Raw genomic sequence first — 12,886 nt, 5'->3', positions numbered from 1 at the left:
GAAAACACATTGAAACTACTCAAAGTTATATTTTAATACAAAGAAGCCATCACCAAGACTACGGTAGTTATTCTTCAATTCGAAATGTTACATTAGACGCATCTACATAATAGGAGACATAAACTAAATTAAATACATACAGCTATAAGCTAGATATTATTTATAACAATATACTAAATTTACAAGCAATAATTTAATAGTATTAATTGAAAACAGATCACAATTTATGTAAGCAAAAGCTTATAGGTAAAAGTTAATCATTTTAATGATTTATTGCTATTTAAACTATCGTAACAAGATTCTAAAACTTCGAACTCTTCGAATACCATTTCACCGAACTTTCCCGGTGGAATTTTGCTCTGTTCTAAATTCTCATTGACGTAATAATACTTCTTTTCAAAACTGTGCGGATCTGTGGGCAACGGTATTACATTTTTGCTATCCACAATTTCAGGTTCTTGTTCTTTTTTGGGCGGGATCGCGGGTATACCTTGTTGTGGATGTACAATGTTGTGCTTCAAGATTGTATCATTCAATTTATTATTTATTGAAGCAGCGTGCTTAATTTTATTGTCTTCGTTGTCTTTCTTTTCAAATGGAGTTTTGGCGATACCCTTATTGTAACTCTCAAGACGGCATATTTTGTTCTTTACAGAGTTTTCGTCGTCATTCATAAGTGGAGGATCATCAGCCTTCCGTTGCTTGCTTGGTGATCTGTATTTCATACGAGGGTTTTTATTATCGTCGGTACCAGTCAGTTCAAGTCTACTGCTGCAACTGTTCGATTTCACTAGTTTAAATTTAAAATTAGGGAAATTTTCTGAACGCTTGTTTTTGTCAGGATCGGGGTTTCCAGAGTCCGATGACGCATTAGAGCTTTGCTTGTCTGAAACTACTGGTTTGTGTTTATCGGGCGCCAAGCAAGAACACTTGTCTCCCCGGCATTTGGTCTGACAGGAATAACAGTCTCGGCTGCAATTCTTCTGTAACCCTTTTATTTCTTCCATTATGGCTTTAGTCATCGGACTAACTGTTGAACCAGGTTTTGAGTTTAACACCTTTCCTCCGTAATAAGTGACTGACGTACCACACTCTCGAATCTTTTTCATAATGTCCGGGCTTACATATTGACTTTCACAACAGAAATCGTGGCTGACAGAATCACAAAGATACTCATCACTGGAACTATATACGTTGTCTTTTAGATTCTTGTTCGAGTATGGGCTTAAGGCGTCGTGTTCGTAGTCGTTGTTTGAACTTAGATCTCCGCTAGATACTCCACTCGAAAGACTGGCGTTATCCCATTTTTTATTACCAAAGTTTGTCTCGATTGTAAGCTGTCGTATAACTTTCTTTCTACCTCCAATTTTGCTGTTCTTCGATTCTTCATTAAGGTTTCGGTAAGAGGTTGCACGTCTTGTTAAACCCACGGTCTCGTCAACTAAAGGTGGATCTTGTGTCATGGTCATCGGACTCTTCATTTTAAGAGTATCCTCAAATAAGTTACGTACTTTTTTTACTGTATCAGGATTTGGTAATTCTTCTTCAATGATTTCTTTGTTGACACGTATGGGATGATAAAAGAAATGTCGACGGATTGCATTTTTAGAACGGTCAACATGACTGCAAGAATTGTCGTTTTTCTTCAGTAATGTTGGCGGTATTTTACGAGTATCCGAGTTAATTTGGTTTCGAGGTACTGGTTCAATTTTAGTTCTGACAGGTTCAATAATAACGATATTATTGTTCACTAATAATTCTTGAAAGCTGTAATCTTGCAAGTATTGCAGTAAGCCGTCAAATTGAGCCTCTTTGCGGTAATTAGCGATCATGCTATTTTTAAATAGTTCCGATTTCATTACTTTATATCGCACGTGATCGAATTCATCACACTCTTTATCAAATCCTTTTGCTTTTATAAGTGTCGCTTGAGTCTTTTGATTTTGATTGTCATCGCAACTCAACTCTACTATTTCAATCTCAGGAGTGTCTCGACATAGATCTAGTTCAGTATTTTTATTTTTGTATATCGGTTTCTCATAAATGTTGCTTTCGCAATCCTTGACAATCTTCTTAACAGCTGTTTCTTCGATTTCAGAGTCGCTTTTAACTTTTTCTGATTCATCTTTCCATAGTTGTATTTTGGTTTGACTCAATTTCCGAATGCTGTCCACTATTTTGACACTTTCTAAAGACTTAATAATGTTACATACTGAAACTTCTGTTGAACAATCAGGTTCTTCCGGAGTACCTTTCTCAGATTCAACTACAGCTTCCGCTGCAATATTTTCGTTGGTCTTAAGTTTACATTCGGTTCTGCCGTTGTCTTTAGTTTCTGGCGGTTTGTCGATCAATTTTGACCAATAATTTTTGACTGAATGCAGTTTTTCCTGGTATTCAATGTCAGTCTTAATTGCATTATTTAATTTTTCTTTGACAGTATTATCGCATTTTGTTTCTCTTATATCTTCTTTAGACTCGCTCATAATTTCTGGTTTCGGCACATGCACGACTTCGGTATTTTCCGCCATTACTTTTTTCTTAGTTTCTACTTTTGTGGAGTCGCTTTGCTTTTTGTTTTTCGAGTCTGTCACTTGTAAAATTTGTGGTCGGGTCATGTTAGGGTTTTCCTTAACAGAGTGGACGTTTTCCTTGTCTTCTGTTTGCTTATTGTCTTTAATTATTAATCTGGGTGGTGGTTTTTCAAATTTATATTGCACACTGGCGATTTTTTCACTGTTATCCTTTTTCAGTTTCGGAATGGTTGTCTTCACAACTTTATTTAATTTGATTGTTATGAAAGGATCTTTGGGAATCCAGTAGCTAGAATTATCTACTAATCCGTTTTTGGGTTTTCCTTCTTTATTTTTATCGTTTAGACTTTCTTGGGACGGTTTAAATGGCTCCTTTTTCGACAGATTTTCTATATTGGTATTCAATTGATTTGTTTTCGCTTCTGATTTCGCGATTGGTTTTACACTCTTGTCTTTCAAATCCTGAGTGAGAGGCGGATCGATCACAATAGTTTGATGGCCACTCAACGGCACGATAGCTATGTTTGATTCAGCAGATGTTTTAAAAGACTGTACGCGAGATAATAATGGAGTAGTGTTACCTTCCCCAACACTGGCTAAACTTTTGATAGTCGAGTCACAAGGTCTGGTTACATGTCGTTCAACGGTACTTGGGCTTGGTAAACGATGAATATCATCGTCAGAAGGATCACGTTGTCGCAATGAATAATGTTTTCGTATTCCTTGCCGTCCTTTCTTTTCGTAGGCAGATTTGTTGATATTGTCGTGTGAAAACGATTTTGCTATATGAATTTCTGGTCTGTATATTGAATTAGTTGTCAGTTTTAAACTTTCTGACTTAGTGATTAGTTTATTATTACGAATGGTACCTTCAATTTCATTTACTTCCCTTTCGTTTTGATGAGAATCTGATCTATAGAAATTAGGATCTTTGTCATCTGCGTTAGAACTGTCTACAGTAATTATAGACTTCAAGTCGTCTTCGAGTTTAGTAAAACTTTGGATTATTTGTGGTTCTCTATAGTCTGGTAGGTAGACACTTGTTTTATTGGAGAGATTAGGATTATTAATGACATTCGTTTTGTTTAACTGACCGTAATTTTCATTACCCTTAGTAGATAAAATTTCTCGGAAATGCGTTTGGGCTATTTCATAAGTATTTTCGCAAGGTATATCTTCTTGATCTTCTTCCCGCAGTTGAGCGTCAATTCTTTCCGATTTTCTTAAACACTTGCCTATATTAATATCAGGCAATGAATAGTATTGATTTTCTATTAAAGTTGTCACGAATGGTTCTGTGGTTATATTTTTAGATGAAGTGCAGTTGCTTTTAGTAGAATGATTATCGCTCTCTATGTATGTGTTAGATACAAATACTTCGTTGTTGGTTTTCTTCGGTATCTCGTTAAATATGTTACTTTTATTACTCAAGAATGAGTCTCGCCGGATGTCTGCAAATGTTTTCTTTTTATTAACTTGTGTGTAAATGGGATCGCTCTCAGTGTTATTGTTTTCTGAATTTATAGTATGTGAAGCGACAGACGCGTTTTCTTTAAATTGTGACTCGCAGTATTCGTCGATCTTTTCTGCTAGCGAGTTAGCTAAGTATTCTAGTTTATGTGATTTGTCTGTAGACGATGCTATCGAGATAGATATGTAAGAAGTGATGCTGTCTGGCGGACTCGATATTGTGCCGTCGTTTTCAGATACTACAGACTGCGTTTCTGCGTCCTTTATTTGCGTATCCTTGATTTGGAAGTTTATATCTTCAGACTCGGGGTTTCTGGGTGCTTCACTCCTCTTACTTTTAATAGAAATCTCGTCATATGAGTCTGGGTTATTTACATGCTCAAGCTCTGCTAATTCCTTTTTATCCTTATCGCTATGAGTGATCGATAAACTGTCGTTGGTAAATGATTTAGGAGTATTATTTTTAGACCGATCTCTGTCTTCTTGGTCTGTGTCGTGATCTGTTATGTAAAGAGATTTGTGACGATCCGGGGTGACAACAGACCGCTCAGAGTCTGGAGAACTGTCTTTGTAATTTTTAAGATGAGCTTCAAAGTTATAATGTTTTCTTACGTAATTTGAATCTAAGCTGTCTATCTCGCTAGGATTACGAGAGTGTCCAATGCTATCTTCGGAGAGATTGGTTGGTTTCAAGTCGTCGTTCAAATTGGGCCAGCTACCACTAATTGATCTTGAATGGTGACTTTCGTTTCGTGATACGGTGTCTTCTTTTTCAGATTTTCGATCGGCGTTTCCAACGTGATTTTCGTTCTCTCTTTGACCGTTTATGGCTCCAAAACAAGATGCGGTGCTGTCAATGTAAATGCCTTCCAATACTTCTTCTTTGGTTTGGTATTTAGCACGTCCTGGCAGCCTGAAAAGAAAACAAAAGTACATATAAAACTTACAAGCTGCAACTTATTAGATTAGGTTTATTTTCTTTTTTGAAATATAGCAGATTTACTATTCGTTGTCTAAAATAAACGCTAATCAATCGATGTATTTAGATGTGAGCGTAAATATGTTGAATTTCCTATTATGGAGAACAACTATATGTATTGTATACTCTTTTGCGTGAAAATAGTAATTTGGGTAGCTTATTTGGTATCAACACAACAACTTCCTCGCATTATCTCGGCTTTTTGTTACAGCTCATAGGAGCCTGGGGTCCGCTTGACATCTTATCCCAAGAATTGGCGTAGGCACTAGCTTTTAACGAAAACGCAAAAAGGCTATTTTAAACATTTGGGCTAATTAGAGTAAATAGGTAATCAAAATGTATGTGGCCGGACAGTAAATTTTTTAGGGTTCCGTACCCAAAGGGCAAAAACGGGACCCGAGATTCCGCTGTCCGCATGTCCATCCGTCTGTCTGTCACCAGGCTGTAACTCATGAACCGTGATAGCTAAACCGTTGAAATTTTCACAGATGTATTTCTGTTGCCGCTATAACAAGAACTACTAAAAACAAAATAAAATAAATATTTAAGTGGGGCTTCCATACAACAAACGTGTTTTTTTGCCGTTTTTGCGTAATGGTACGGAACCCCTCGTGCGCGAGTCCGACTCGCACTTGGCCAGTTTTTTCGCAAATTCCTGTCTGGTCTGTGTCCATAGCAGAGCACACAACTCACCATATAGTGCAATCAAATTTATTATGTAGAAGTTAATGAAGTCTACGAAGTAAATTTGCAATAATTTTTTTGGCGTTAGTAAGAATGGAATAGAAATATGTATATTTATTTGCGTGAAATATGGTTGGTAGGTATATGAACAATAAATTTTACCTGTCTTTGAAGCAAGGTTTGTCGAATAAGCGAGCTCGAGGTATGAGTTGAGACCGCTTGCTCTTGGCGTGGTTTTGAATCTGTAAATCAGTGAAAGTCTCTTCTCTGATAACTGCTAAACTTCGGCTACGACGTAGATTTGAACCTTCTGGTTCTTTGTGTTTACACAGCCTACCGTAACTGCCGTTGAATTCTGTATCAGAGTTTGAAAATCGTTTCTGAAGCAGTTCTTCCGCGGCTTTAGACCGTGTCAAATGTTGGTAAAACTCGTCTTGTGGCAATTGCACAGGAAGCTTATAATATTCGGCTAATTTACTTTGGTATTTCTCGTGTTTTTTGTTCTTATTCTCGCAAGTTTCCTTGTCCTTTTCCTTAGATTTAGTTAGCTTCCGTTTCTTGGGCCGTTCTTCTTGACTCTTTTTGGATTCTAGTGAATTTCTCCGTTTATCGAACTCCAAAGTTTCCGTAGGATTTTCAAAATACTGGATATCACCGACGGTGTTTGCTGCGGTTTTGTGATCTTCCTGATTCGATTTCCTTTCGACAAGTTCTCGAAGGCGGCTTCTTGTGGAGCTGGTGTTGGACGTGACGCTTTCGGGTCTTTTGTGAGGGTATTCCAAGTTGGATGAAGAGCGCCTGAAGAGGCTTGTCTTAATCGATCCGAAGTCGCCTTCGTCTTGACAAGAAGCCGCTGAGAAGTTCTGTGTCCTTATGCGGTCAACGTGATTCTGGCTAGAATACGACGCGACCGAGTCCACTGAATGCCTGAAACGCAAAACACAAATAGATTAGATTATGATCCTCTCCCTCCGTGCGAAGCTAAGATAACCGTGTTTGCTTAAGATATACGCTTTTGGTGTGGTTTGTTTGAGTCATAGTTGTTGAGATGACGTCAAAGTCAATGTTGAGTTAGGATACTCCTTTGTGTGTCGAATATTTCATTTTTCGAGACATGGACTTATCAAGGACTAGTCTTTTAGCGAAGTAACGCCCGGTAACGGTATTATTATGGCTGTGAATCGTTGGCGATCTGCCAGTGCCGTACATACAGCAGTATGACAACAAGTCTTGTCAAATACAGATATCATATTTCCCTGGAATAATCTTTTAAGATAACAAAGCAAAAAAGAAAAAATATCACGTGACAAAATAATAATTCCAAAAAGGCTTTTTGATTCACTAGTATTATATAAAATATGTGTATCTGGTGGTTTTTCTTATAATTTATATTTCGACACATTGTTCGTGCGAAATCTGCGAAATGGGCATTAAAATTGAAATTCAGGGTAACCTCTTGTATAACCTCGTAAGGCCCAACGTCCTATTTTTAGGACTGAGAAATGTAGTCCTTCCGGCCCAAGCAACTATATTAATTTATCAATTAGCGGCCCAGAGTCCTAAAATTAGGTCATTCACTTCTGACACGTACCGATCCTTAATAAGACTTCAGCTGCTAATAATATGCCAATTTCAGATTTTATAGCAAGTAGTACGTCTGGGCCGCTAGTATAAGTACCTAAAATTAGGCCGTTGGGTAGATATGATAAACGTCCTAAAAATAGCTTGGGCCTTACGAGGAGTCCTCTTTTGTTAAAACATGATTTCGTTATGTCGTTCGTCATCATGCGATATTGTAATTTGAGGTTAATAAATTAATTACCTTACACCTTAATCGACATGTTAAATGCAAATGTTTTAGATTTCCTTAATACATAACATTAAGGCCTAAGACATAACATTACAGATACTATTTTGAAGTCGTGCCAAAACAGCTTCGTCTTTAAACCCGGCGCCTACTATTCTGGAACGGAATTTAATAGGAAGGCTGCGCCATCATAGTTTTTGTCCACCCGAATTTTCATAAGTTGGAACGGGTTAAAAAAACGAACGTCATGCTCAGACCTAACAAAGTTTATTCGTTGAGCTGGTTAAGCGGGATAATTTATAGTAATGGTTTTCCTTTTGTATCATAATTAATAGACATGTTCATAAATAACCGTGAACGTCTCAATTCAGCTATGAGGAAACTTATGATTTCTGGATACTCATGTTTTCTGAAGACTCGAAGAGAGATTAGTTTTTTGACCACTTCCCAGAAAATTAACACATTGTGTGCCGTCGACTAAGAGCGTCGTCTATAAATATTCACGCGCCAGAGACGTCGCGGGACATGTGTCGACCTTTTTGGGCAAGCCGTGAATTTCACCTCTTCGGAGTGTCCCAGAATTTTAGCTGTTTACACCTTAGCGCTGACAGTAACATATGACCATCCGAAGTTTTTTAATCTTGAATAAGCTTCTTAAATTGAATATTGCAACGGAATAACATGTATGATTTAAGGCAGTTGAAATAGTGTCATAATGCGGTGTTTAACGTATAATGCGCTGAGCTATAGTAATGTCAGACCCAACTAATTCTGCAGAAACTGCAATGACAAAGCGTGGAAGCGTGGAAAATAAAACGTTTCGTAATGACACTATTAGACTTTGTTCTGTCAATGTCGGTGCGGAGTTAGCTTAGACGGTCTCTTATAACCATGCATTTTTAATTTAATATGTTTATCTTTCAAATACTTTAGTGTACAGGTAGTGATTTCCGAAGCAGGCTATAGGTATGATAACGATTATTATTTTTTCGTGAATTAAATAAAATGAAGCGCATAGTTTGTGATTACATGCTTTGTAAATTGATTAAGCAAAACTCTTAAATCATTGCAATTGAAGAGGATGTCCTCTCACTACATGTGTATGAGCATTTGGCTGTTAACCAAACAGTTGTCTGTCAGCAATAAAAATCGATTCGTCTGTTCTCTCCTAATATTAATATGTTGCATTTAATCAACAAGACAAATCGTGATCACGTCTATTTGCTCTTATAATTAGGTTCTGTAATTCTGTTGCTTCTCTAATAATTTAATTTAGTAAATAAATGGGTCTCACGTTAATTGTCGTGTCCTTGACTTTCGGAAAAAATTAAATCAAAATGTATGTACCTACCTATTAACTCAAACGCATCAAAATAAATTGTTTCCTTATACGGCGGATATTATTTAGATTATTTTGTACAATTTCTCTTAGGTACATTTTACCTTATGTATATTTTTAGCTTATCTGATGTAACAACTGTATCGAACCGTACAAAAACAAAAAAGTTAAGGGTGCCGGAATTCAATATCCCTCCTATTACCTACTCAGCTTGAAACCTCTTAGATTTCTAAGTAAACTACGTAGGCAGGTGGTAGAATTAGTTCAAAGTTTCGTGTTCGGTCCTTTGGTCTAATTTAAACTAAGAAGGCCGGGTTACTAGTGCAGTACAGTCTCGAGCTGAAGGCATCTGACAGTAATTATTGGACACAGGACGATCCCAATTTCTGGACGCATCCGGCGTGTGTATAAAATGAAACAATGGAGTATTTAATACGAAGGATGTGTCGGTTTTCCGGACTGTATGCTTGTTTATAGTTTCCGGTATGCATATTATTATAATATGTAGTTGTGAAATAAGCATGTGGTAGAGGCAATGATGACATTTTATACTTTAATCTCTTTCTATCATGGGCCAGATAAATGAAAATACAAATGTAAGTAGATTATATTTAACTAAATGATAATTTAAGGACTTAATATAAACAATTTAGGCTTAGGTAAGTAATAGGTATCTACTTTAATATTGATACAATGGCTTCTTTTCCACAGCACTATGCTGCGCTACGTTTAAGTACCTACCAGTGAGACAGCTTCGTAGCTTAAGCTTGACCAATTTCTATAAATATGTAGCGCTTCTTAGCTGTGGGTGTGTGATACACAAACATAATCCCTTTTTAACAATTGTTTAATCAAAAAATAATTGTTAAGAATCCCTTTGTCTATAAAAATAATTGTTTCGATTTACCGGTAGGTTCCAATTAGGAAAATAAATTATTTACATAAATATTATTAATATTACTTATAGTTCTCCTCTTATTCATTAGGTACTTTAATATAAGTACATAAATTGTGTTTCGCACGTTAATTTCAACAATATCAGTCTGTTCTTTATTGCGCATTGTTATGCTCAGAAAGTATTAAATTCATAATAAGTTCCTAATAATAGACATAACTTACGCCACCATCGTATTTAAACATAATTTGTTAAATATAAGATTAGGTACTTCCAATATATAAGTACATATATTACGAAATGTGGAGAACGTAAGACTCATTGTATTTAATGATAGAGACTCAAACAGATAAAAGACAAAGATTTACTCAGCCTCTTCGCGGTCAAGTGAATCTGATTGTTTTGGTCGGATGGATACGAGATAAAAAGACAACAACACCGTCTTAAACCAACGCAGAATTTTACCCGACAGCGACAGGCAAAGCTGATAGCGGATGGGACGCTTGGTTGACATAAAAACACTTGTCATTAATAACAATGAATGAATTGCTTAGCCCGGCAGGCAAAAATCGCCATTCACCTTGTAATTTGCACATAATCAACACAAAGTGCAGTGTATTTGCTAAAGTTATACCAAGGTTTTGCCAAAGTTACAACCTTTTCATTTGACGATGCTGTTAATTGATAGTGTTTCTTTTATCAAATCGTGTCGATAAATTTTAGCCGGCTGGCGTGTCGTGTCCTGTGTTGATTTACTTATTTTGAATCCACTGTAATTAATCTATTAATTGTATACCTATAAATTATTATCTACGCTTTATTTCCGGTACCTTCTCAGTACATCACGTTACTGATTATTTCATTTACGTTAATTCACGATTGTATTTTTTTGAGATGCTCACAAAAAAATATAAAAAAAAATGTATTGTTCGCATTTTTTAATTATTTGTAAAACTGGTAGCCGAGCGGCAAGACGTGCGCTGCGGCTTCCAATTCGTAGGTCGGTGTTTCAAAGCCCGTACGCACCAGATCAACATGTATTGTCTGTACAAAATGTCCATTCATTTGCCAGTGGCTTGTCTGTGAAGGAAAATATTGTGAGGAAACCTGCACACATCTGAGGTGAAATTCAATGAAGGAGTCTCTAATCTGCATTGGGTTGGGCTAGCATGGGGGACTTATAACTACGGCCCGAATCGTCTTGTTTGCAATAATTGCAATCGCTCTTGCATATTTGAGGGATATAGAGGCAGGTAACGAAATTTTGATTTTTGTTTTTCACGGTGTAGTAGGATGATGGTAACGATAAAATGCGATTGTTTAATGTAGTCTGATTGTGTAATCACACATGTCAATCCGAAATGCTTTTGACCAGTGTCTTGAAAGCATCGTTAAAATGTTTCTTTCATTTTCGCGTTCGTCGTCAACCGAACCACATTTTTTACGAAAGATTTGAAATAGAACAGAGTATGTGATTCAGTGTCAGATATTTTTAGGTCACCAGAGAGGGGCGTAAACGTCTTGTATAAACATTTCACGAAAATTTCGCCAACATCTGAATGTAAATAAAAAACTGGTTTCATTATCGAGGTTGATATTCGACATTGACCCGTAATGATACGTTTGCAATTCGTTACAGTGTGTGTATTGTTGGTATGTGGGGAACATAGTGCGAGTTGGCACATAGTTAACTTTTTATCCACATCCGCGGTAGCCGCTTTCTTCCGTCCGTGACACCCCAGTTGTTATCTGTGTTCATACGTGTTTTTATTGATGTTGTAACTATGGTTTATATTAATTTTAATTAAACGTTTGTGCTCAAACAGAAACGAAAACAGATTAATTATTTATTCAAATGAACAAATAAACGAGTATGACAATATAAACCTTAGCATAAAAATGATTTCAAATATCCATGTTGCATGGTAAAAGCCCTCCGCTTTACCGTAAAGACCCCTTTTTAAAGATTGCAAATTGAGAATGCGGCAGCCACTCCATTATAAAATGTTACCCGCTCTCTTGCCTCCATTTATTTTCTTTCTATGGGTGCATTTCAGTGTTGGTTTCATACAATAGTATAATTAGTAGTTATATTTATGTGTATACACAGAAAGTAGTCCTCATCAAGTAAAATTTGCAGCATCATTGAATGATAAATTTTGTTAATCTTGGAACTTTTTTATCAACAGTCGTGACTGTTTCTAGTAGCGTTTCCTGATCTGCAGGCAGCTTAAGCTATAGAGATAGAGGACCGCCATTTAGCAAACTTTCCTACAAGATTAGTTTGTGAAGTTGTGAACCACTTCGATTTGCTTGAAATATCTTATTGAACGTTCTTTGTGCATGTTGATACTTAATAATTTAAACAGGCTACGGTTTATTTTCTGTATGAACTCATTAAAATGACACCGGAGTTATGAAGTCCAATGGTGTGACACCTCATTCGCTAAATCGACTAAGTAATATAGATACCATATAACACACGACCCAAACATACCATAATAGACGCTAAAATCATGACCCTTTCCGTGGTCGTTAAAACCATTACGTTTTCATATTTAATTTGACATTTTGTTAACATAAATCTATGCCACGCCTATTTCATGTTACTAACGCGATTGGACACAATAAATACAAACCGAAACACTAAATAAATTAAATCAGTCTGAAATTAAAATAGCGCATTGTAAATAAATAGTTACGACAGTGCCCGTAAATTATTGGCAACCGTTCAATATTTAATTATTTATATAAATAAAGGTAATCTCGTTGTCATTATTGTTCTTGAATCTTGAAGAACTATTTATAGGATAGCAATAAATATTCACTACACCTTATAAAATAAAGTCCTCCGCCGCGTCTGTTTGTGTGTTTGTATGTTCGCTATAAACTCAAAAACAATTGAACGGATTTTCATGCGGTTTTCACCTATCAATAAAGTGATTCTTGAGGAAGGTTTAGGTTTATAATTTGTCAACCCGTGCGAAGCCGGGGCGGGTCGCTATTATAAAGTAAGTTCATCGATCATTGTTAAAAACAGTCATCAATTTTAGCAACGTATCAATTTGCGCAAACTTACTGATGTTTGATAGTGATAGGAATTTCAGCGAACTGCAGATTGCACATCAAATTAGGATGGATTTAAAAAAAAATTATAGGTACTGTACTTTTACTCGAC

The 12,886-nt window shown here is 36.3% G+C and overlaps 2 protein-coding genes across 2 annotated transcripts in view; one reads left to right on the top strand and one right to left on the bottom strand.

Annotated features, from left to right (window-relative positions):
* The window catches only part of LOC134665902 (calcium uniporter protein, mitochondrial), a 174,426-nt gene that overhangs the window by 5,579 nt on the left and 155,961 nt on the right, over window positions 1-12,886 (top strand). The window lies entirely within an intron of this gene.
* LOC134665888 (uncharacterized) overlaps window positions 14-12,886 on the bottom strand; it is a 93,123-nt gene continuing 80,250 nt past the window's right edge. The window contains exons 2-3 of the mRNA XM_063522919.1: window positions 5,830-6,594; window positions 14-4,917 (exon numbers count right to left, since the gene is read on the bottom strand). Of these exons, the coding sequence (XP_063378989.1) occupies window positions 258-4,917; window positions 5,830-6,594 (5,425 nt within the window). The 3' untranslated portion in view covers window positions 14-257. The remainder of the gene's footprint in view (window positions 4,918-5,829; window positions 6,595-12,886) is intronic.

Source organism: Cydia fagiglandana, chromosome 7, assembly GCF_963556715.1.
Source record: "Cydia fagiglandana chromosome 7, ilCydFagi1.1, whole genome shotgun sequence".
Taxonomy (NCBI): Eukaryota; Metazoa; Arthropoda; class Insecta; order Lepidoptera; family Tortricidae; genus Cydia; species Cydia fagiglandana.
Note: the sequence above shows the minus strand (reverse complement) of the source record. Positions and strands in the feature narration are given on the sequence as shown.